The 25681-nt window shown below is 42.1% G+C and overlaps 1 protein-coding gene across 1 annotated transcript in view; it reads left to right on the forward strand.

The window, feature by feature from the left end:
• TNKS (tankyrase) overlaps positions 1–23754 on the forward strand; it is a 204668-nt gene extending 180914 nt beyond the window's left edge. The window contains exons 20-27 of the mRNA XM_066380270.1: positions 125–207; positions 5828–5948; positions 7142–7239; positions 8710–8784; positions 9607–9712; positions 12051–12237; positions 14101–14257; positions 18274–23754. Of these exons, the coding sequence (XP_066236367.1) occupies positions 125–207; positions 5828–5948; positions 7142–7239; positions 8710–8784; positions 9607–9712; positions 12051–12237; positions 14101–14257; positions 18274–18360 (914 nt within the window). The 3' untranslated portion in view covers positions 18361–23754. The remainder of the gene's footprint in view (positions 1–124; positions 208–5827; positions 5949–7141; positions 7240–8709; positions 8785–9606; positions 9713–12050; positions 12238–14100; positions 14258–18273) is intronic.
• The last annotated feature ends 1927 nt before the right edge of the window (positions 23755–25681 follow it).

Raw genomic sequence — 25681 nt, forward strand, 5'->3', positions numbered from 1 at the left:
TATGCTATGTAAAATCATCCACACACACGGCCAAGGGTAGCAGAGAGCCATGACTTTAAAAACAGTGCTGGAACCTCCTTTAGATTGATAAACCTTTTTCTGAGTAACTTTGTGTCTGTTTTAGTTGCGGGTCTTGACATGAATATCAGCCAGTTTCTAAAAAGCCTTGGTCTTGAACACCTTCGGGACATCTTTGAAACAGAACAGGTAAGCTCTCTTGATTCTTTTAAACTAAATATTAAGAGTTATTTTTCACTCATTTCTTTTTGCTTCTTAACTGCTATGTTAAAACCCACAACAAATTTCTAAAGAAGCCAGAGAAATCTAGTATTTTCTATCTCTCCCCATAATTGTCTGAAAGACGATGGGAGTCTTCAAATGTTATTTATTATGTCTTTGTAAGAAGTCTGACTCTGTGTTTTATTACATGTCAAGTCTTAGGCCATGAAACCGCCTCAAAAAATGTTTTGAAAATCATGATTTTTTCCCCCAAAATTGTTGGCATTTATTCATCACATTTTGCTGTTGATGTGACTATACTTCACTTAAAACCAATGAGAAATTTTCATACTAAATATTTAGCAAAAATGCATGAAGCGATTGTCCATTCATTTGGGAAGCAAAGTAACACTTGGACAGTGTATCTTATTAAAATTGACCCTTCATGAAGTTTTCATTGTTCAGTTAGTGTCTAAAATAATGTTGAACCAAAACTTGGCCACACACTCAAATAGACCTGTTCCATTTCTGGATACATTCTAAGTGTTTATGAAAGTCTTAATATGAAATCATCATTAGAGTTTATGAATTAAGATCCTTCTGTTTGGCCTGACCGGTGGTGGCACAGTGGCTAGAGCATCAGCCTGAGCCACTGAGGTCCCAGGTTTGAAACCCCGAGGTCACCAGCTTGAGCATGGGATCATAAACATGACCCCATCATGGTCACTGGCTTGAGCAAGGGGTCACTGGGTTGGCTGGAGCCCCTACCCAGGTTAAGGCATGTATGACAAACAAACAATGAACAACTAAAGTGATACAGTTACAAGCTGATGCTTCTCATCTCTCTCCCTTCCTCTTTCTCTGTCTCAAAAAAAAAAAAATCCTTCTGTTTGTCATTCTGTTCTTATACAGGATAAATTTTTTATTTACTACTGTATGATTTTATTACCATGATCAAGTTTAAATATTGAATACATATGTATTATATACAAATATTGAATCATTATGTAATACATCTGAAACTAATGTTATTGTCAATTACATCTCAAAAAAAAAGAATAAAAAATGAATAATAATAAGTTCCTGAGTTTATAAGACATAGAATGTTAGAATGAGAATGATCTTTAGAGATTAAGTCATTTTTTCAGATATAGAAATTACCCTTTTAACATCTATATGGGAAGATAACTTGTTAAAATTTTGGCAGGTGTAATAAAATGTTTGTAAGATACAGTGTGCCAAAAGACTGCTCATGTACAAATTCATTGATTTTATATTTACATTTACCCTGTTTTGTACAGAACTCTAATTTCTAGTCTACATGTATATTCGTTTCCTAGGACTGCCTAAGAAATTACTATGAACTTGACTTAACCAACAGAAATTTATTGTTATAGTTCTGGAGTCCTGAAGTTCAAAATCAAGGTGTCAGCTGAGCTCTATCCCTGCAGAAGCTTTGAGGGAGAATCTATTCCATGCTTTTAGCTTCTGGCTGAGGCCCCCGTGGCCTTGGCCACGTGACTCCAGTCTGCTTCCCTCCTCACAGTGCCTTCTCTGTCTTCTCTTTCGTGTGTCTCCGATTGACTTTAAAGCCTACCCATTTAATCCTAGATAATCTCCTCACCTCAAGGTTTTTGAAATAAGGTCCTTTACAGAGATGAGAACATGGGCATAGCTTTTTGAAGACCACCATTCAGTTCACGACAACATAGTATAGGTTCTCATATATATATTTCTAAGTCCTAGTCAACTTATCAGGGACTTGCCCTTCCAACCCTACAAAGTTGCTCCTATTTTAGAACAAATATATCTTTCACTTATTCTTAATATGAACATAGTTTTCAAATTCTTCACTGATCTCTTTGCCCATTCTGTTTTCTTGTAGACTTGCAATCAATTTGGAGTTAATTAAAAACTTCAGGTCTTTTCTTACCAGTTATACTGTTAAGATTTTCTAATGTTCTTTTTTAAACTAAAATTCTTCATATAATTTATCATAGTTCATCTTCAGTGCTCTTAGTGATCAAAACAGTTAAGTAGAAATAGCAGTGAACTAAAAGAAGACCTTGATTCTGGTTATTTTCCCCTTTTTATGAGCCATATAACATTGGGTATGGCATTTAACTTATCACTTCCCTTACCTATAAATATAGTCCTGTTAAGTGTCCAGATAGTGAAAATTCTCAGCCACACTGTGCTTCGGTGCCACTTTTTAAACTACGCTTCGGTGCAGCAGCAGATATGTCTTCTGACTGGCGCTAGGACTTTATGCAGTGCTATAATAATTTCCTTTTTCTTTAGGTTTTACCTGCCACTGATTCACTCTCTAGTTTGGAGGTTTTTCCTGAGGTTATCCTAAATCATAAGAATCTTTTCCCCATATTCTCTGCCATAGCCATACTCCTGTCATATCCCTTCTTCCCGGAGTATGTCTACGAAAACTGAAATTTCACTCATTTTTGCTTGATTAAACAAAGACCCTCATTCAAACAAATAAGTCGGATTTACTGTTGAAAGTTTTTCAAAGGACTTCTGTTTCTTCTCTTTTAGTCAGCTTGCATCATGATTTTTACTTTTTCTTTTTTACTTTATATATTTAGTACTTTAGTAATTGATTCCCTGTGGCTTGGCTATCTCATTTTCTTGATTTTAATAGTTTAGTCTTACAGTCCGCCCTTTGACAGCATACGCCCGTTCTGTCATTTTCATTGTCATCTTTGTCACTGCACTTTTGCTCTGAATAAATGGTTCCATGAATGTTTCTCTTGCAAGTAGTTTCTATATCCTTTTTTTTATCGATAGGTTGACTATTCCACTTAGTGCATATTACTAGCATAGTTCTTTTTTTCGAGACAAATGATATTACTTTTCTTTGTATTAAAACTGTGTTTGACTGTCTTCTGGCCCAATCATCAAGCAATCAAATTAATTTATCTTTTACCATCTCTCCCTTTGAAATTATCCTCTCATTCATTCCTTCCACGCCACACCATCTTCACCCTGTTCAATCATTTCCTTTCAAATCTGCCATTGGTTACATTATGTCGTATCTGCTAAAATACCAACTTTTTGATTGTGTTACTCTGAGGGAAGGCTTCCTAGGACCTTGTAGACGGCATCTTAACTTGATATGTAATGCCCATCAAGGTCTGCTCTCTCGGCCTCCTGCTCTGTCCATCCCTTCTTTTATTCCTTTACACACTGTGTGTGCTCTCACCATTGTGAACTTCTGTACTTAGTGTCTCAGATGCTCTGCATTCTCTTAGTTTCTCCTTTTGCACACACTATTCCCTTTGTCTTAAGCACCCTTCCCTCCTTCCTCTGCCTGATTAATTTCTGCTTTTTAGCTGAATTATTGCCTCCTTCTAAGAACCTTTCCTGTTCCTTCCTTCCTTCCTTCCCTCCCAACCCTATTTACAACCTTGACCTGGTAGGTAACTTTTCCAACAGTTTCTGTAGGGATTCCTCCAAAACATGTAGTGGCCTTGGTGTTTGTGTTTCCTTTTTATCTCCTTGGATGAAGTAACATGACCTTCAGTGGTAGTACTGCATTCTGTTTGCCGGCGCCACAACCTTACCATGTTGGACCATTATTTAACTTCCTCAGCCATAGTAGGTTGTTTTCAAGTGAAATGAGATGTTTAAGTTAGCCACTTTTTGGGGAAATATCTAGCATATAGTAGGTACTCATTAAACATGTATGAATGAATAAATAAATATGAATCTGAATCCTTTAGCTTGTCATTTAAGGTTTTCCGATGGCTACTGCCTGATAAATGTGGGATAGATTGGGTCCACGTAAGTCAAAGAAACAAAATTTCATGTTTTGTTTGTTGTGTTACCTTTCTAGTCATCCCTTCTAAGAAATGCAAGCAAGTGAAAGACAGAAATGACAATGCATCTCAGCTCTTCCTTGTATGATTTTTGTGACTTTTGTGAGCCTAGATTTCCTCGTAAAGATGGTACCTAATAGGTCATTGTGAGGATCAAGTGAGGTATTTATTTTGACTGGAGCCGTATAGTGGATAGATACTATGTTTTGCTAACCTGGTTTCTGCTTCTTCCACATATACACTTTATATATCAATTCATAAAGACTTAGGATTGTTTGAATTAAAGCTAGCACATAGATAGGAAATCCTGGTTTTATGTCATCCATTATTTGAACTGAAGTTTAGAATGTTCAAAAAATGGGATATCAATACTGTAAACCCTGTGCGTGTTTCCAAATTATATCACAGTCTTATCTAGCTAAAAATGTAAAGGCTCCTATTGTATTTGACTCTTCGGTCTCAAAGACATGCATTTCAGAATACAGCTCTGCTGACGATTCCCTTTGGGCGATTGGGGGTGAGTTGCCCACTTTGTGCACTGGACTCATTATTTCTAATGGCCAGTTAGGAGCAATACTGTAAATTATTTCCGAAGACTGAGCAGTGAATGCTTCTTATGCTGAGGAGGTCAGACTCATTATATAGTATTTCAACTGACAATAAAAATTAGCAGAGCTCCAGGCCTAATATGTCAGTTCTTTTTTAATTTGTTATTTTTCTAAATGTTATATATAAATATTAAGATAGAAAAATTATGGACAAATGAAAAATATCTCATTTGAGTTAGAAAAGGATGTCTTTAAAAAGATTTTTCAGTTTTCCAAGGAAAGAAAAAATTGAAAGCTAATCTTGTGAAGTAGTATTTGGATTGTCACAGGACCAGCTTCTTCTGAGATGGAAAATTGCATGTTCAGCCCTCAGGAAATGTGCTTACCCAAGATTGCACCCTATATATTCAGAACACTGCCACTCGGTGGCGGCAGAGTCTCAGTTACTCTTAGTCAACAAAAGAATTAAGGAATTTTGAATTATCTCCATTTATAAGGATAAATAACCAAAAACTAAAAACAACTATTTTGTAAAGAAATTGAATGTGTGTTAGCCTTCAGGAATTATTAAATCTAAGAACTTAAAATCTACCTCCTCTCTTCTCCAAATTGGAATTCTTTACATGGACTTTATATAAAATGATCTGTAATCTAACTAAATACTTGTGATATAAATTTCACCACTTTGTAAGACAACTTTTTCTGTCCTGGAATGTGTCTTAGCTCTGAGAAGTTCATCCTTATTTTTATATAAATCCTCATTACTTAAATATGCTTACTTCTTTTGCTACCTTCTGTTCCATTTTGTGTAAACCTCTCTCTTTCCCTACCACTCTTGTTTGCTACCTGCTGGACACAAGAATCTGGTATTTCCCCATTTTTGAGCCTACTGGTTGTTCCCTGTTGTATTTTGAAACATGCAAAAGGTGGTAGAATTCAATAATCAATAGGGAATACAGCAGTGATCATTTCATATTTCTATAGCATTGTCTCTCCCATTTTAATTCTCCATTGACTAAAGGCTAACGTTAAGGAGTAAAGTGAACAGAAAGCTGATCAAATTATCAAGACAGCTTTCAGGAGATTTAAGTTCATCCTCATAAGGAAAACAAAAGAATTTTCTCGAATTGAATGGATACATGTAAATAACACTGAAGACAAATGGAAGAGTTTTCATTGGTAATGAGCTGTTAAGGATTTAGCAATTAATTTTGTCTCACTTTTCAGATTACGCTCGATGTATTGGCTGATATGGGTCATGAAGAGTTGAAAGAGATAGGCATCAATGCCTATGGACACCGCCATAAACTAATCAAAGGAGTAGAAAGACTCTTAGGTGGGCAACAAGGTAAGCTATTCAGAAGTACAATTTCAGATGTTAGAGGTACAAGTAAGTGTCCGGGCTGGCGTGTGAACTCAGGTGGCTGTCCCCGGGGCCCCGGAGCCCAGCTGGTGTGGCACCTCCTGCGGTCCCCACCACGCTTCCTGGCAGCGCTCTCCCTCCCATTGCTCTCCCTGGAACTGAGTCACTTTCTCTGTCTTCCATACTTTATATCTTAAATATCTCTGGAGTCTGTACTTGTCCTTTTCCACTGCTGTGACCTAATCCAAGTCACCGTCACCTTTTTCCTGGAATGTCCTAACCACCTTCCAGCTTATCTCGACCTTCACCTCGTCCCCTCCCAGTGCCTTCCCTGTAGTGTAACCAGAGAAATCCTTTTCACATGACTATAGGGTCGTATCATTTCATATCAATAGCATCCCGTTGCTTTTTGGATGATATCAGACGTTCACACCATGGCTTTTCATGATCCGACCTGTCTCTCCATGTCATCGTGAACCTTCCTCCCTCCCTTACACCTGGGAAGGTAGTCCTTTGCCACCGGACTTGGCTGTTACAAGCCTCCGTCTTTCTCCTTTGTGTGCCTCGAGGTTCATCGTTCCTCTCTCTGTTAGAAGTGCTTTCGCTGCAGGAAAGCAAAAAGAGGGAAAAGAAACCATTGGAATTAGTCTGCAAAACTATTGAAACTGCAATAGTGATATAAAACTAAATGTTAGTGGGTTTTAAGCTGAAGTCTTGCTTATTTATCTGTATTAAATGAACAAGGGTAATGAAATGAACAAGAATACTATATTGTAAGTTTATTATAAGTGACCATCTGAAGCCATCTTGCGGAGTTTTTAGAAAAGGGTAATTCTTATAGTTTAGACCCGACCACATTGAAATTACAGTGTGTTTCTCGTTTGTGTTAGACATAGCTTCGTGAATGTTCATGAGTAAATGCGGTCTGACAAGTAATTATTGAGCCCTGTTGTGCGTACAGGGAACTCTTTAAGATCAAATAAAATTGGTCCCCAAACACATCTCCATTACTTCGCATATCTTTAGATGTACTTTAGATGAACCTTCTATATTAGGTTCAAATTGCAAATTGTTTTTTAGACTGTTACAGAGTATCAATTATTTATGACAAAGTTTTTCCTAAAATAGTGGGAATAGTGTGGACCTCTGTTAACCTGGGTAATTTTTCTTTCCTCCAGGCACCAACCCTTACTTGACTTTTCACTGTGTTAATCAGGGAACAATCTTGCTGGACCTGGCTCCAGAAGATAAGGAGTACCAGTCAGTAGAAGAAGAGGTAATGTGCATCCGAAGTGTTGGTTACCTTTTCCTGACATCTGTGGTTAAACCTGTTTCTCCAGAACTGGTAACTTGTCTTAACTGGACTTGAGGCCACTTGCCTGTGTCCACTCTCCCCTTAGTCTTTGTGGCGGAATACTGCCACTGTGGGTTAGCACTGTGCCATACGGCTTTCACACGGAACGCCCAGGGTTGCAGTGAGTGGTTCAGATCTGTGTTTTTATTCTGGAGACTTTCTTGAAACTCATCCAATAAGGATCTTATTAACACTATTATTTTAAATTGCTAAAGTGCTACTTGGAATGATACGGAGTGAGAATCTTACCCATTGGACAGCAAATATATTCTCATCTTGATGTTTTCACAGCATTATAAAACATGATTTTTAAATATTATGCCTAGTTTTCACATAATCATAGAAAGTGTGCCTCAGAACCTGAGTCACAGTCACAGTGACTCATCTCTCCAGTCCCAGTGATTTTAAAGCCCCTCAGCGAGGTGATTCGCGTGGACCTCCAGGTAGATAGACGCCATGGAGACCGCTCCCGCTGATGACGTAATGAACAAAGTGCCTACTGGCGTTCTCTGCTTTGCATAGAAAGGCTTGCCTGCGCTTTTGCTTGTTTTCTACTTTTTAATTAGTGCTGATATTATTCCCATTCTGGAAACTCGGGACAGTTACTAGGGTGAGTACTGCAGCTCAGACTTCAGGGAAGCACCGCATCTTCTAGTATCTTATTATGCCTGAGCTCCTAATTAGGTAATAAATTCTGATAATTTTGTCAAATGTGGTGAATAGCTTCATAAACGGAGTGGTAAATTAGAGAATTAACTCTTTGAATAAATTCTATGAGGAACTTGGGTTTCCAGAACATTTTCTTTTCCATAATAATTTTCTTGAATTTCAAAAGTGGAAGGAGGGTAAGTAGCATTCAGAAGTAAGTTATTCCACTTAGTTATATATGATACCCAACTTCTTCGGGCCTGTTTAGATATACTTGGAGATCCCAAATTAAAGAGATAATATGGAATATTTCATCTAGGGAAACAGCATTTTTTATGTTAAAAATTCTTTGCTTATTTTTAGCATCTGTTCAGTGGAGTAGTGCTTTGACTTAGTCACAATATTGCTTCCATTCTCAATAACATAAAATAGTGGTATAGGTGACTTCATGTGACATTTATGTTTCTCCATTGTGTTTATAGAAAAATATTTCAAAGCTTTTATTAGAAAAGAAAATGCAGATGTTTAATATTTCTGTTTATGACTATTTTCTCACCAGAAATACTTATCTACCAACCTTGTTGACCAATTTATAATGAACTCATATTTATTATAAGTGCTAAATCTTACAGTGATCAGTGAAACAATGTAATGGAATTGAAATGTTGACAACAACGGAAGGAGTGTCTTTAGAATACACCCTGGCGTATTTTCAGAAAGTCTTACATTATTTTTATTCTGTAGATGCAGAGTACAATTCGAGAACACAGAGATGGCGGCAATGCTGGCGGCATTTTCAACAGATACAATGTCATTCGAGTAAGTTTTTAAATTTTTAGGGCAAAAGTTGGGTTCCTGAAAATCAAATATAGACAATGAAGGATTGTTTTTTAAAGTCACAGTTTCAAAGTCAAGGATGATCATTCACCTGCTGCCCTGTGTCAGCTGTCATCGTCCTCACTACAATACACTGTGTCCCCTCTCAAGACCATGCTTCACTGGAAGTAGAGTCACCAGGAACACCACAGACACAGACAGAAGGCTAGATCAGCTGGTATGGCGATGAGACTCCCCAGCTCATCGTGAATTCAGACTGTAGTTGACAGTAATTTTTTTTATCATCATCATTACAAAGCAGCAGTAAAGCCCTGGTTTTAAAAATCTAATTGAATAAGTGATTATATCAGAACGAATATATCTATCTCCTCATGTTGCTGTCTTAATAATATGGGATAGGTGACTCCTATATGCTTTTTTCCAAAGGGATATTTTGAAGGTAAATGAAATCTGTTGAGAACTGATTTAATCCTTTGGGTTAGTAAGACGTATGGAAGTTACACCAGCGCACATTAGAATTACCCAGGGAGATTTTTTGCAAAATACAAATTTACAGGCCCCTGTACCCGAAAATTCAGTAAGTCTGGGGAACAGCCTAGAAATAACATTTTTAGTCCTCGGGTAAGTCTGAAGTATAGCCAGGTCTAGAGCAGAGTAACGAACAAAAACCACACCTGGAAATTACATCCCTAAAAGCCAGACTTAACTAAATTACACTGACCTGGCAACTTTATCATTTTAAATCTTAAACTGCCAATTAACATAAATTGCACTCAATTGCTTCTTTCTTCCTCATCCTTAAAGATTCAAAAAGTTGTCAACAAGAAGTTGAGGGAACGGTTCTGCCACAGACAGAAGGAAGTGTCTGAGGAGAATCATAACCATCACAACGAGCGCATGCTGTTTCACGGTGAGTGTGGGGACAGGAGTGACTGAGGCATACTGTTTCACGGTGAGTGGGGGACAGGGTGACTGAGGCATGCTGTTTCACAGTGAGTGGGGACAGGATGACTGAGGCATGCTATTTCACAGTGAGTGGGGGCAGGATGACTGAGGCATGCTGTTTCACGGTGAGTGGGGACAGGAGTGACTGAGGCATGCTGTTTCACGGTGAGTGTGGGGACAGGAGTGACTGAGGCATGCTGTTTCACGGTGAGTGGGGGGCAGGAGTGACTGAGGCATGCTGTTTCACGGTGAGTGGGGACAGGGGTGACTGAGGCATGCTGTTTCACGGTGAGTGGGGACAGGGGTGACTGAGGCATGCTGTTTCACGGTGAGTGGGGACAGGAGTGACTGAGGCATGCTGTTTCACGGTGAGTGGGGGCAGGATGACTGAGGCATGCTGTTTCACGGTGAGTGGGGGCAGGATGACTGAGGCATGCTGTTTCACGGTGAGTGGGGGGCAGGAGTGACTGAGGCATGCTGTTTCACGGTGAGTGGGGACAGGGGTGACTGAGGCATGCTGTTTCACGGTGAGTGGGGGCAGGATGACTGAGGCATGCTGTTTCACGGTGAGTGGGGGGCAGGAGTGACTGAGGCATGCTGTTTCACGGTGAGTGGGGACAGGGGTGACTGAGGCATGCTGTTTCACGGTGAGTGGGGGGCAGGGTGACTGAGGCATGCTGTTTCACGGTGAGTGGGGGCAGGATGACTGAGGCATGCTGTTTCACGGTGAGTGGGGGCAGGATGACTGAGGCATGCTGTTTCACGGTGAGTGGGGGCAGGATGACTGAGGCATGCTGTTTCACGGTGAGTGGGGGCAGGATGACTGAGGCATGCTGTTTCACGGTGAGTGGGGGACAGGATGACTGAGGCATGCTGTTTCACGGTGAGTGGGGGCAGGATGACTGAGGCATGCTGTTTCACGGTGAGTGGGGGACAGGGGTGACTGAGGCATGCTGTTTCACGGTGAGTGTGGGGGCAGGAGTGACTGAGGCATGCTGTTTCACGGTGAGTGGGGACAGGATGACTGAGGCATGCTGTTTCACGGTGAGTGGGGGCAGGATGACTGAGGCATGCTGTTTCACGGTGAGTGGGGGACAGGAGTGACTGAGGCATGCTGTTTCACGGTGAGTGGGGGGCAGGGTGACTGAGGCATGCTGTTTCACGGTGAGTGGGGGCAGGATGACAGGCATGCTGTTTCACGGTGAGTGGGGGGCAGGAGTGACTGAGGCATGCTGTTTCACGGTGAGTGTGGGGGCAGGAGTGACTGAGGCATGCTGTTTCACGGTGAGTGGGGACAGGGTGACTGAGGCATGCTGTTTCACGGTGAGTGGGGGGCAGGGTGACTGAGGCATGCTGTTTCACGGTGAGTGGGGGCAGGATGACAGGCATGCTGTTTCATGGTGAGTGGGGGGCAGGAGTGACTGAGGCATGCTGTTTCACGGTGAGTGTGGGGGCAGGAGTGACTGAGGCATGCTGTTTCACGGTGAGTGGGGACAGGATGACTGAGGCATGCTGTTTCACGGTGAGTGGGGGCAGGATGACAGGCATGCTGTTTCACGGTGTGTGGGGGGCAGGAGTGACTGAGGCATGCTGTTTCACGGTGAGTGTGGGGACAGGGGTGACTGAGGCATGCTGTTTCACGGTGAGTGGGGGACAGGGGTGACTGAGGCATGCTGTTTCACGGTGAGTGGGGGACAGGGGTGACTGAGGCATGCTGTTTCACGGTGAGTGGGGGACAGGGGTGACTGCGTTTTCAGCTCTCGTGTTCAGGCCCGATCAACAGCCAGTGTCACTGACTATATTAGTGTCATGTTAGAAATGGTTCGTTTTCATTTTTTTCCCAAATAATTATGTGCTGATACCAGCTTTCTGATGCCTTACATCCCTGTACAGGCTTTTTAAGGCATATCCAATGAAAACAAGTAATCTGACATGGTTTTATGACTTAAATTGCAAGTTGAGCCTTCTAGAGAACCATATATTTTTATTGTAGGTTAGCATAATTGCTTGCTTAAATTAAGACTGGGTAAAAATAATCTGTATTTTTGAAGCTACATCATACTTTGCAATCTAAAATCTCTTGCCATCTGCAAAATAACATCTTATCTTGGTGAGCACTGTGGGTCTTTGATAAGATTTTAGTACATTATAATTTTGTGTAATAGACAGCTTACAAAATAAACTTTTCGGTTTGTATTATTAATTACTTTCTTAATATCAATCTGTCAAGTGCAAATAGTGTGTAGCTAATTGATATTCTAGAAAATGTTCAAAAACTAATTATTCTGTCTTTATATATTTAGGTTCTCCTTTCATTAATGCCATTATTCATAAAGGCTTTGATGAGCGACATGCATACATAGGAGGAATGTTTGGTGCTGGTATTTATTTTGCTGAAAACTCCTCTAAAAGCAACCAGTATGTTTATGGGATTGGAGGAGGAACAGGCTGCCCCACACACAAAGACCGGTCCTGTTACATATGCCACAGGTGAGCATACTGGCTCTCGTGTAGGGCCGCTGTCCTCGGGTCAGGAACCAGATTTGTTTCTCAGGCTATGCAGAAGTCACAGGTTATCCTTAGTCTTAATTATTCCTAATGAATCAGACAGGTTGGGGATTGGGTAAGAATAGTAGATCAGCCTCTGCCCTAATAGGAGCAATGACAACAGGACTGAGGCTAATGGTGATACAAACTTTCTTGGCGAGTGCCATCCCAGGGAAATGGGAACGAGGGCACAGAAAGCAGTGAGGTTGAGGAGGAGGCAGAATAGACTGAGGTTCATCAGGAGCTGGCCACAGTCTCGGAACAAGTGCAAGTGGTTGCTCAGTCCATGAGACGTCCTCAGGGAAGCTGTATGAGCTGATGCATCTCGGAACAGTGCATCATGGGAGAAGAGAGGTGGATTTATCTGCTGGCTCCTGTCTTGCATTGGTCAACATTTGCCCCACAGGCCATTGATTACCCCCACCACCACCACTGCTCTGGGTTGCTGCATTGCAGAATGTGCAGCAGTGCACAGCAGTGTGCGAGCAAACCGGTGAGCAGGCTGGGACCAGTCTCTCCACCTGCACGTGGCAGCCTGCAGCCTCGTGGCCACTGCGCAGGTCCTGCCGCTTCTGCCTCCGAAACAACAGTAAAGCCCTGGGGCCGGGAGCAGGAGGTAGGAGGCGAAACCTGTCAGGTCAGGCTTTGTGTGACATACGGACTGGACGTGGCCATGGCACTGGGCCTGGCCTGCCGAGCCCGAGTGCTCAGAGTCCAGTGATACCATAGCGCCGCCACAGTGTGGGGCTGGAGCGCAGACAGCCTCCCTCTCCTGTCAGTCCAAACCCTTTCCTCTGGGGCCCAGAAGAGGGCGCCGTTACAACCACGCCAGCATCCACGGGTCATCAATAAATCACTAAAACAGCCAGCTTGGGCAGGACCCAATGGTACTGGGCGTGGCACAACTTTTAATTGATTGAAAATAGTATCTGATTAGTCATATTGCAAAGATCATCCTAAAAACATTACTCCATTACTAAAAACAAACTATTTAAAAGGTCACTATTTACATTTAACAGTGTGGCCGATCGTACTGTTTAGTTTAAATGTTTATTGTTTGTATTAAGTGTTGGCAAACTTTAAAGGGCTACATGATGTTTTAGGCTTTGCAGGCCATATGATCCCCGTCACAAAGACCCAACTCTGCCCTTAGTGCAGAAGCAGCCCCAGAGAATATGTAAATGAGTGTGGCTGTATTCCAATAGAATTTTATTTACAGAAACAGACGGTGGACGAGATTGGCCCATGGGCTGTAGTTGGCCAACCCCTGGCTTAGTTAGCACAGTGCTTCCCTGGCAGCCCTTCTCTATAACTGTAACATCTGCCTCGTCCACGTGCCTTCCAGCAGGGTGTGCTACTCAGCTTTCTGTCTAAGCAGGGATTTTTGTACGTGGTTCACTGTTACTGTTATTTATCTCATCCCAGTTTTTACTTCATAATGAGTAAAACCAAATCTTAATTTCAGTTGCCATTTGCTTACTTTCTTCACTTTACTCCTCTCCTTCTGTACAAGAACTCATTTGTCACTAGTATTTCTCTTTTTCCACAAGTCAAAACATGCCAGATGTTTTTCACAATTGACTTAAACCATACTAAAACTGCTTTAAACTTCAAGGGTAACTGTTGAGCCTACTGTTTATGATAGACTAGTATTTCAAATCTCATCCCATTCCTACTCCTAAATATAAAGAAGACATTTAATTTGCTTGCCGTGTATTAAATTTTTAAAAAATCAATATAGCTAACCATTACGTCATTTCAAGATTTAAAGCTTTCTTTAAAGCATGGCTTTCCTCTTTTCTTTAGACAAATGCTTTTCTGTAGAGTGACCCTTGGAAAATCCTTTCTGCAGTTCAGCACCATGAAAATGGCCCACGCTCCTCCGGGACATCACTCAGTCATTGGAAGACCAAGTGTGAACGGGCTGGCATACGCCGAGTATGTCATCTACAGAGGAGAGCAGGTATGTGACTCGTCAGGTGAGCGTGCCGTTACTCAGCGTGACCACACGGAATGTGGAGACCACGTAAGAGTTACAGAAAACCATCTAATAAACTATCTACCATATAGTCCAATGGCACTAGCGGCTTCAGGTCAAAAGGAAGATATCAGAATTCTTTGACGTCAACATGACACACAGAACCCAGCATTCACCTGTCAGCCAGGTAACACAGTGTGAACAGAGGGCTGCTGAGAAGGGGGCGGGGGCTCATGCTGTTCTGAATAGATGCCGTCTGCCTCGTGCCCCAGGTGCCCCAGCGCGGCAGTGGGGAGCTGAGAGCAGCGGTCGTTGAAGGATCTTTGTTGTGGGTGTACTTGCCACAGGCTGGCCACGAGTCAAATCACAGATGCTCCTCGACTTACGAAGGGGATATGTCCCAATACACCCATTTTAAGTTGAAAATAAGTCATAAATGCATTTAATCCACCTCACCTACCAACATTGTAGCTTAGCCTAGCCTGCCATAACAGTTGGGCAAAATTATCTAACGCAAAGCCTGTTTTATAATAAAGTACTAAACATGTCGTTAATTTATTGAACACTGTACTGAAAGTGAAGAGCAGAATGGGTAAATTTGACAGGACGGGCACCCCTGGAAGCGCACTGGCACACGGGGGCGTGTCTGCAGGCGGGAACGGGCGCCCCTGGAAGCGCACTGGCACACGGGGGCGTGTTTGCAGGCGGGAACGGGCGCCCCTGGAAGCGCACGGGGCGTGTCTGCAGGCGGGAACGGGCACCCCTGGAAGCGCACTGGCGCACGGGGGCGTGTCTGCGGGCGGGGACGGGCGCCCCTGGAAGCGCACTGGCACACGGGGGCGTGTCTGCGGGCGGGAACGGGCGCCCCTGGAAGCGCACTGGCACACGGGAGCGTGTGTGCAGACGTGACGAATGCGAAAGCTGTATCCAGGAAACAGCCCCTCAACACCGCAGGGCACGGTGTTTCCCTCGTGATCGTGTGGGTTCAGGCAGCTGTGGCTTCTGCCAGTGCCCAGTGTCACAAGAGTGTCGTACCACACACCACTCTTGGAAAAGATCGGAATTCAAAGAGTTTCTACTGAATTTTTATCACTTTGGCAGCACTGTAAAGTATTTATAAAAAAATCACAAGGCAGAGACCATCTCACTTCTGATCGTGGCACTTACATTGAACAATAGCTTTCAGAGTCATAAAGCTACAGTTCATTCAATTCTGCCAACTGCTTGAGGCTCCAGAATAAAATTGTCACCAGAAACTTTCTATCATTTACAACCCAATACTTAAATTTCTCAGTATTGCTAAATACCTATCCAATTTTCTAAAAACAGAAATCAGTTTATCTGAATTTAATTAAATTTCAAATAGTTACTTCATGGATGGAAAAGAGAAAAAAGAAGCGAAGTACAAGTAGCCCTGGCAGTGTTATTACATGCCACCAGCCTTTGCCAGGTCAGGCGTGGTGCAGAAGGAAAAACTGCCAACGAGTCCTGACCTGCGTGTAGCAGATGTGCTGATTGGGGTGTATGGGCAAAGCAGTGAACGCTTAGGTGTGTCAGGGCATTGAGCAAATGAGTAAAGGTGTTTGGGCAGCTGGAGTGTCACTGTTGAAGAAAGGACACACAGATGTGGAATGGGGGAAAGTAAGAATGACACTAGGGCTGGACTGAAATCGAAGGCATTGATATGAACTCATGGTTCCTGCTATGTGTGTACACACATAAATATGTGTTGTATAGGTTTATGTGGAAGAATAGTGTAAGCGCATGTGTGTATAATATATGTACATGTGTTTGCTGAGAGTTGAGAATCTCCGATAGCAGTGAGTACACCTAGAGCCCAGATCTTGGTCTCTAATACCATTCCCCACTGAAAGGATCCCAGGCTCTCTGGGAAAACGGCTCATCCCAGGGCTGGAGCAGGATGGGAACAAAGTGCGTCTGGAGCATCTGGAATGCCGGAAAGTAATGAAGTGCTCAAAAAAAGATGGGGCCACGTCACAAGAACACCCAGCCCGCTTGAAGGGACTGCCACTGGCTAAATCTGGAATGATTTAAATAAACTCAGTAATAAATTTTAAACCATTGCAAAAAACCAAATTCGTCAATCTGTACTGATAACAAGTAGATAATAAATAGGTGAAGGGAAGAGGAAGGCTTTTGCTGACAGGAGAAAGCCGTGGGCAGTTGGGTAGATGTGGACGGAGGACCAGATTAGGAACATCATCATCTTGCAACCATTGTGGAAAACGGCACTGATGGAGATCAGGCAAGAATCATCAGTGGATGCTAAATCTAGGGGATACTTTTGACAGGGAGAAGGATATTTACATGGTCTTATTAGTTAGAAAGGAGGAAAAAATCAGTAATTATACGTTGGAGAAGTGGGGGCAGTACCTGACCAGATAATCAGAATTAACATCACCAGTGAGTGACAGACACGAGTGTACCTCCAGGTGCGATATTTGGGATGGGCACATCACCTGTGCAGTATTCCAGCCAAAAATGTGTAACTTCAGCCTAAACAAAATGAGGCATGTTCTGTTAAAAATGTGACAAGACTGGATTCTTCAAAATGTCAGTGTTATAAAAGACAAAGAAAGGCTTTGAAAACTTTCCAGATTAAATGAAACCCAACAGACAGGAAAACTAACTTAATGTCCTGCCCCCAAATTGGATCTGGTACTAGAAGAAAAAGGACATAATTAGATCAATGGACAAAACTGGCATGTGAATGGTAGGTAAAGTCCATCAGTATAAAATATAAATTGATCCTGTGCTTATGTAAGAGATTGTCCCTATTCTTAGGGAAGAGATTATCCCTATTTTTAGGGAATAAACATACTGGCACATTTAGGGATAAAGAACCATGATGATATATATAACTTAATTTCAAATGGTTTAGAGAAAAAATGTATGTGTATCTGTCTGCCTGCCTGGTGTATAGAGAAGTAGGGGTAAGTGCACATAAGAAAGCAAACGGGATAAATAAAGCCCTGACAATAGGTGGATATGGGGAAAGCGTATAGTAATTGTTTTGGATACCATTTTCGTTTTTGTAACTAATGTATAAATCTGCAGTTGTTTGCAAATACAAAGTTTTAAAAACTACCAAAGAATAAATTTGTCAGATTTTTGTTTAAATTAGAAACTCTAGACTTCTAGAGAAAATGCTTTCACTTTGACTCAGTAATTTCACTTCTAGAAATTTGTATTAATATAATCAGTGATGGTCATAAAAAATTCCTATAAGGATGTTCATCACTGTCTTGATTATCTAGTGAAAATTTTAAACCTAAATGTTCAACAAAAAGAAGATGATTTAATCAATGTTAGTGTATTTATATGTCTGTGACTTTAAAAAAGACATTTACATGATAGATGTTAAACAGAATCAACCAAAACATAAGAGAAGTTATTTTTAGGAATTGAAATTATAAGTGATCTCATTTTTTTTTAGCATATACTTTTCAATATTTTCTAAGTTATCTATGCTAAATATAATTTCTTTGATATTTAGGTGGCTTTTTAAAAATTATCTCCAAACTGTTGTCTTTACATTATTGGTGACTCAACACACTTCACCCTTCCTCCTTCTAGCCCAATAGATGACAGCATCATCTGTGACAAATTTGGAATTGTTCAGCAGAATTATCCTTTCATTTAACAAGCTTTTATTCAACACATGCTATATTGGGCACTATGCTGGATGAGGTGAACTCTATCCTTAATTTTCTTATTTATGGCCTCTGGCTCTCTACAGATGGATGAATGCAGTGTAACTAATTTACAGTATTCAAAGTAGAAATAACATTGTAGCAGTTGCTAGATTTGAGGATTTCTACAGGTGTATATACAAATATATAGGCACCCATTCATGAGCTGGCCTTTTCCAGGCCGAGTGTGTATAGCAGAATAGTGCTTTATACTGCCTGGAGGCTCCCACATTGCGTAAGGCTTATACGCAGCTGCGAAAGGTAACCTGTGTGTTCTGTCCTTTCCAGGCATACCCAGAGTATCTCATCACATACCAGATCATGAAGCCGGAAGCTCCTTCACAGACTGCGACAGCCGCAGAGCAGAAGACCTAGTGAACGCCCACTGGTAAAGGCCAGACTGGATTAAACCTGGGACTGGATTACAATGGATTGTTTCCAACAAAATCAATGTTCTATAAATCCCTGACAGCCTAGAATAAGCTGTTTGTCTTTTATGAAGCATTGCTGTAGTGATGAATATAGTATGAGTAACTGATACATACTCAACTGCTGCTGTTCCCTTTGAGGAAATGTTTACAGGGGCGGCCTTTTAATATATCTCAGGCTCACTTTCATTGCAATTATCCATTTCTAAAATAAGATTGCTGTGATCTAGGCTTGGAAATGGAAAAAAAGGAAACATACCCAGTGCTTTCCCAAATGTTCACAATTCACACACTACATTTGCTTTGTTATCTGTGGCACGTGTGTATAACAAGGACACACACACCAGGCTCATTTTTTAATTTCTAGACATGCGTCATTGGCTTTTTTTTCCTCTTCTTTTTGCTTGCTTGCTTTGATAATAAGCCAGCTTATGAGGATATTTTGCACGAAGTCACACTGACTAAAATCATTAGCAGTGCAACCTAAGCTTCTGGCTGAGCAAGACTAGTTTCCACTGTTTTTTCAGTTTGATTTGTATCTGTTCTTATAAACATACATTAAGATGGCAAGGAACAACATCCCGTTTATGAATTGGCCAGTCTTACAAGGGAAAGGTACAACAGGAACCTGGCTGAGGAGCTCAAGCCCAGAGGCGGCAGAGCCGGTGAGGGCCACGCCCTCACTCGGAGGCCGTCAGTCAGGACAGCTGGCGTGGGGGGGCCAGCCAGGAGCAGTGTTGGCACACTGTCCCAGACTCCGGGGACAGGCCCGGGGCCTGTGAGGAAGGGCCGCTTAGCACGTAGGAGGACCATGTGGCCCTAGACTGTTACAGGACTGTGGGGGCTCCTCTGCGAGCAAGTTCCCTTCTCATTTAACCCGCACCACCAAGACTGTTGCCCCAGAGTCAGCTGCCTCTTCTCCAAATACAGTCAAAGTGGGTACTTCATTGCAGTCACAAAGTTTTACTTTATTGTTTCTCTGGTTAGAAAGTCAGGATCTAAAACTGGTTTAGTAGATAGACCCAAATGCAAGAACTTCTTTTGTTTACTCCATATTTGGGGTTTACTTTGAGTGAGGTGCTTCAGATAGTCTATATAGGTCCCTGCACTAAACCTTTGACCCATTCAAACATCTTTATAGATAAGGAGAACAAAAACTTGAAACCAAAGCTCTTTCAGTTATTTTTTTTAAGAAAGGTGGAGAGATACCGTGCTGTTACTTCATGAAATTACTACTTTGTTTTGCTTGTTTGACTCAGCATTTGCCAGTGCGGTAGACGCGTGTTAAAACTTGGCCGTGGCAGTTCCTATGCTCGCCCTTGGACGGCTGTCGAACTGAGCGCGTTGATTCGTTTACTTGGACAAGCTGCGCACCTACTCAGTTCTGAAGCAAAAGTAGTTACGTGGTGAGAAAGGAAAAACAGTAAGACACTAACCTGTCATTTCAACTTCAAGTCCTGAAAACTAGTTTGTTTTTTTAATACAGGCTGATTAAGCTGTGACCTCATTTCATTGCCTAAACAAAAATAAAAGTTACATGCAAAAATTCTAGAATAGGGTTCTACAGTATACACTTTGCTTTCTTTCCAGCTTGAGTCCATTGCTAGAACGAGGCATTGGGAACTATGTAGTTTGAGTTTTATTGCTGAATCCTGTGTGGGTCCTCAAAATTAAATCAAGAATTAGCCTCAGTTTTTGCTTCTGTTGAAGTTTTAGTGGCCCAAGCTGGGTGTTTGTGTCTTGGCTACTTGTTTAACAGCAGAGAATCCATGTGAAGCTTCGAAGTGACACTCACTAGAGGACTTACTCCTCCTTTCCGTGTTTGCTGCGTGTGACAGTGGGTTGCAGGGAGCGGCCTCTGTGCCGTTCTCAGGAGCTGTCAAAGTGCGGATTACTCGCTTCCCCACTTAGGTAGAGGTAAAAATGGCAAACCCAGCTGTGATTTTTAGTTAAGTGAAAGGATTACTACGGTAGAGATACCGAAAGCCACTAGCTGGCTGTGGTTTTATCCTGTTTCCAACGCACTAAGTAGATTAATGGACACGCCAAATTTAAACTTCAGCCTTACACTTCAGAAACGAAACTGTGTTCACTGTTGAAACTGCCAGTGTTCTGTATCGTATGTTCTGTGTGCCGAGTAAAGGTACTGTGTGAGGAGACATTGCAGTGCTTCTTGTCTTGTGATGATTCAAGTCTGTAGTAGTTTTTGGAAGAATGTGTACCTATTATTCATCTGCTAAAGAGATGGGTTGATCTCTCACAGGAGCCAAATACATTTTTTTCAAAACTTGAAAACCAAAGGTCATCATGAGTGTACTCAAATTAGCAAAAGTTGATTACATTTGGAATTTCCTATACCAGTGTGAAAAACCCTTTGGAATGTAAAAGTATGGCATTGAATTAGGCAGAAATCCATTTAAGTTCTCGCATATGTACTCTATAGAAACACTGGCAAGTTGAGGACTTCCAATACGGCCTCCCCTGAACTGGCCCCTCTGTTACCCAGACCGAATGAGAGAGAGGTCTGGACCCCCCGCCAGCTTTACCGTGTTCTGAAGCCAGAGGGCCCTGGCCAGCCGGGTCCAGGTTGCGAGGCATGGGCCAGCCTGGACACTGCAGTCGGGCCTCCGCTGAGCACCGTGGACTGGATACTGGGCCCGTCTGCTCGGCCTCCTTCCCTCTCCCCAGATGGCTGGTCTGGGGTTATGAATGGCTCCAACAACTACCTTTGACCCCACTCACTTTCCTTCCTTCTTCATTTTGAGTCTTGTCAAAGGAGACTGTGCCTCCCTGTGCATGTCACAACCAGACCAGGGTTAGGCCTCGTGCTCTCCTCGGAAGCTTCTGCCACTTCATTAACAAACGACAGCATGCAACTCACAGTCTTAATTCTGTGTAAAGTAACAGCAGTACAACCAGGAGTGTTAGTTACCTTTCCTTCTTGGAATTTGGAATTTCTGCCTTTTCAAAAACATAAGTGGAATAAATATTATTAGGATGTTTTCATGAAATAGCATCCTTATGCCCATTTGAGCATTATGTTAGGGGCTAGACTAATTTCCCTTTGCTCTCAAAATAACAAAGTGCATTGACATATAGAGAAATGCCTGAACATGGCAAATAAAGTAATATAGATTAGTATTCTATTCTAGCCTTGACACAAAAAGAAGAAACTGGTGCACTCTGCAAGAACAGCCTTAGCACACAGTCAGCTGCCCAGGCTTTCTCTCGGCACATCCCCCAGGTGCGCAGTGGTTTGTGGGCATTGCGCACCCCCTTTTTGAATCTGTGCACTCTCTGGATTTCTGGAGACTATCTTTGAAACAGAAATGGTGTGCACTTTTAAGCACCTTTCCCCCCAGTGTGTCCAGACAGCCTTCTTACCAAAAGTGCTCATGGTGTGACAGTTTTCTTTGGGGCTATTATCTTGCATAGTGAAAAAGATTTTAGTCATTCAGGGAACACTGAAAACTGGCATTAATACAGGGTTTTATATGTCAGAAATTTATTTCAAGACTAAAGTGAAACTTGTTTGATGTCACATCAGTGACAGGGGAATGAAAGAAAGATTGTTGGAGATAGTGTTTGAGCTTTGATTGAAGTCATCTAGCGTGTGACAAGGAAATGCATTTTTTTTTAAACCACCCTAAAGGTGAGGCTTCTTCAGACACTTTGTGGATTCTGAAATTAATAGACAAATATTTTTTCTTAAGAAATCCTTAACTATGGCAGAAACTTTTTAACCTTTTATATTCTAATAAAGAGTTCTAATTTTATTTCTTAGTGTTGGAAAGGCGTTAGTGCACTGGGTATGTCTCTGTGTATTTCACACCTGTTATGCTTCTTTGATGAGAGTATAATCAACCCATTCCGATTTCTCTCGGTCTGAAACGGCCCAGCTCCCAGACCGTCTGGTTTGGAGAAGTGATGGAAAGACTTCGCTCCTGTTAAGTTGTGTGTCTGTGGGAGTACAGCAACAACTCACAAAGTGATACCTTGTAGAATTTGGGTGTTGCACAAGCTGTTTCTTCATTACTTTAAAATACCAGGCATGATGATAAGTGAAAAACAGTAGGAAGCTAAAGATTTCCTATACTCTGAGGCCACATGTGCTCACGGTGTGACAGTCCGTACACCTGCCAGCGGGCTCTGCCTCCTTCGAAGTCACAGTCACACATTCTCACGCTGTGGAGATGGCTGCGCTTGGCTCCTTGCCCCTTCCCGTTTCTTGTCTGTGTCACACCCTCGCATCTCCTCACCCGCCTGCTGCCCATCTTCCAAACAGGTTTCTCACTCTCTAGAAGGTGGTTTTGTTATTTTTTTTATTTGCCCATTTCTGCAGGCAACCCTGAAAGTGTTTGCAGAAAAATTCAGTGAAACTCTGAGGGTGTCCCTTACATACCCCCCCCCCCCCAGGGTTCAGGATACAAAGCTAGAGAACACAACAGTCAAAATTCGAAAGGAACCAAAATCTTTGAGGCTAATAGCCCAGACCTGGAAGATGACCTTGCCTATATAACCCTTATATTCATTACACGAAATATTTAAACCCTTCGTGTGCATCTATAATGCCTGCTTCTGCTTCCCTTGTTTCAAGTTCATCCTGACTTTGTGATAGTAGTGTTTGTCTTTGATACCTACCAACTGAAAAGGTACTTTTATCAACAAGGTTTCTCAGAACCATTTACAAACTAGCTGGGAGGAATCTAGAATGTTTCCTGGCAAAGCATTTGGTGTCGTACTTGTGTTTCTCCCTGTGGTGTTGTCTGTGTAGTAACCAGTGTGGTGGCTCTGGTTCATTATCGGTGTTGTTTTCATTCTTCGTCTCTGTGTGACTACCAGGGCTGGGGGGTTTCCATCCCCCCTTCTTTCCTAAGTTTGTCTATTTGTAGGGTCGCCAGGTAGAATACAAGACACCCAGTTAAATTTGAATTTCAGGTGAATAATTTTTTAGCTTAACTATGTTTCATGCATCACTTGCCATGTATTTACAATAAAAAATTCTTTATTTATTTGAAATTCAAATTTAACTGAGCATCCTGGGTTTTTTGTTTTGTTTTTTGCTTTTTTTTATTTTACTAAACCTGGCAACCCTATCAACTCAGTCATGGAAAATCCTTCCAGCATGTCAATCCCTCTGGTCCCCCCTTTCCCATGGAATGGCAGACCTTTCTCCACCGCCCTCTGCTTCCCAGGGGCGCCGAGGAGCACGTCCTGCCTGCATGGTGGGCTCCTGTTTAAGGCATCTTTATGATATTTAACCTGTAATTGTGCTTTGGCTAAATGTCTAACTTACAGTACTTGTAATTGTTTAATATTCAATAAAAACATTTTTAAAGTATACTGGATGTGGACAGCAGTTAGTTGTAAAGTATCTTCATTTCTGTTCGTTCATTTCAACCTGACCAGCCTTAACACAACTGACCTAAAACTGTCAGAATACAAATAACAATCATCCCTCTTGTTGTAGTGTGATCTGTGTTGGAAGTGCCTTCTCCTCGCCTCTAAACCCACGTGGGAGTTGTGAAGTTCAGCGATAGCAGGAGAAGCATGTGATCCTTTTAGAAATATCTCTGAAACAAAGGGTCAGGGGCCTTGGAGCCTGACCTCATGCCGTTACCATGGCAGCTCAGGGGCCCTGCCCAGCCTCTGTTGCTCAGAGACTTCTTCCCTCCACCTGTCCTGTTGGAGAAGAGAGAGGGGATACCTACCTCATGTCGTGGTAAACATTAAATGCCTAGCACAGTGCCTGGCACTTAGGACTCAGAAAATTGTTTTTCTCCCCTCCCCTTTCTCCATGCCTAGTAATTCATTAGACAGCAAAATGGAAGCTAGAATTTTATCTAATTTCTTTGCCAAAGGGATTGTCAGAGTGTCTCAAGGAGACATAGATTAAGTACTCGGAAGCACTCTAACAACCCTGCAAATAACAGTAGGAATCATCATTGAGCCCTTAGGATGAACCGCGTATTTTGTAGATAGCATTTCCCAACAACCCTGCAAAATAGCTACTTTAATCCCCTTTTGACAAATGAAACTGGCACTCAAAGTGGTGAAATAATTGATTCTATATCCCAGAATTCTTTCCACTCTATAGTGGTACCAGTCAATATACACCAGCAAGCTCTGGCTGTATGTGGAGAGTGAGTGTTCAAGCAGGAATGCAAACAGCAAGGTGACTACTGTGTGGTTTTCTACCGTCTGTTTCTCATGAGAAAAGCAGATTCTAAACGCCATTAGACTCAGGTGCTCCCCTTAGGTTATTGCTGTGTTAACATAGAAATGACCTGAATTGTGCATAAAAAGCAATTGGAATAGAGAATAAACAACTTGGGATTTCAGCAGCTTGGTTTGGTTCCCAGTGCAGAAGTATTCCAAGGGCCTGCTCTTAAAGCCTGGAACTACTGTGGATTGAGGAACTGGTAGAAGCGAATGGAGCTTTATATATAAATCACTTGCTGTACTGGGTTTATTTTCTGCAGAAAATTACTTTCTAGAAAACTAAATCCTGTTACTATAAAGGGGTGGTGCTTCCTGGGCAGCAAATTTTAACGAACTGTTTTTGAAAGACATTGTCTACCTTGAGTGCCTGGTTGTTGTGACCCAGGGTCTCAGGGTAGAGGCGGGCCATGGTGTTGTGACAGCACTTCTCAACCTTTTATCATTCGGCATGGTTCACTTTTCCTCATGATTTTATAGTCATAAGACAGGACACTGGGCCTCCACACTTGAAGGGGCACATGGCACTACATCAGGAATGATAAATGGTCACCTGTTCCCGTTGAGTCAGGACCTCGCTGCAGGCTTTCCGGGTTGGCATCTACCCTGAGGACCTGGGCTGAGAAAGAGAAGTGGAAGGGGCTGGCGTGGATGTCTCCACTGTGCCTAATCCCCCTGTCATCGCACTAATACAGCAGGTCTGCTTAAGTAACACAAGCTAGGTAATGTCTTCATTTTGCTAATAGGATTTTTGGCATACTTTTCCTGGCCACAAACTGGATTTGTAAAGGAAGTCTAGTCATCTTTACTTTCATAATTCTGCTTACAGATCAGGAGTATCTGATACAAAGCACAGATGTGAATCCCTGGAGACACATAGGGGCCAAAGTTGTCAGGAAACCATGATGCTGTCTACCACCAACCTCCTTCACAGGCCCCAGGAAATCTGTGAAGGCTGTATGTCTGCTTTTGTAGCTACCAAGTAGGAAAACTGCCTGCCAAATAGTTATTTAATGGGAATATTTGGAAGGTGTACAAGGTGATACAGG

This window comes from Saccopteryx leptura, chromosome 4 (genome assembly GCF_036850995.1).
Source record: "Saccopteryx leptura isolate mSacLep1 chromosome 4, mSacLep1_pri_phased_curated, whole genome shotgun sequence".
Taxonomy (NCBI): Eukaryota; Metazoa; Chordata; class Mammalia; order Chiroptera; family Emballonuridae; genus Saccopteryx; species Saccopteryx leptura.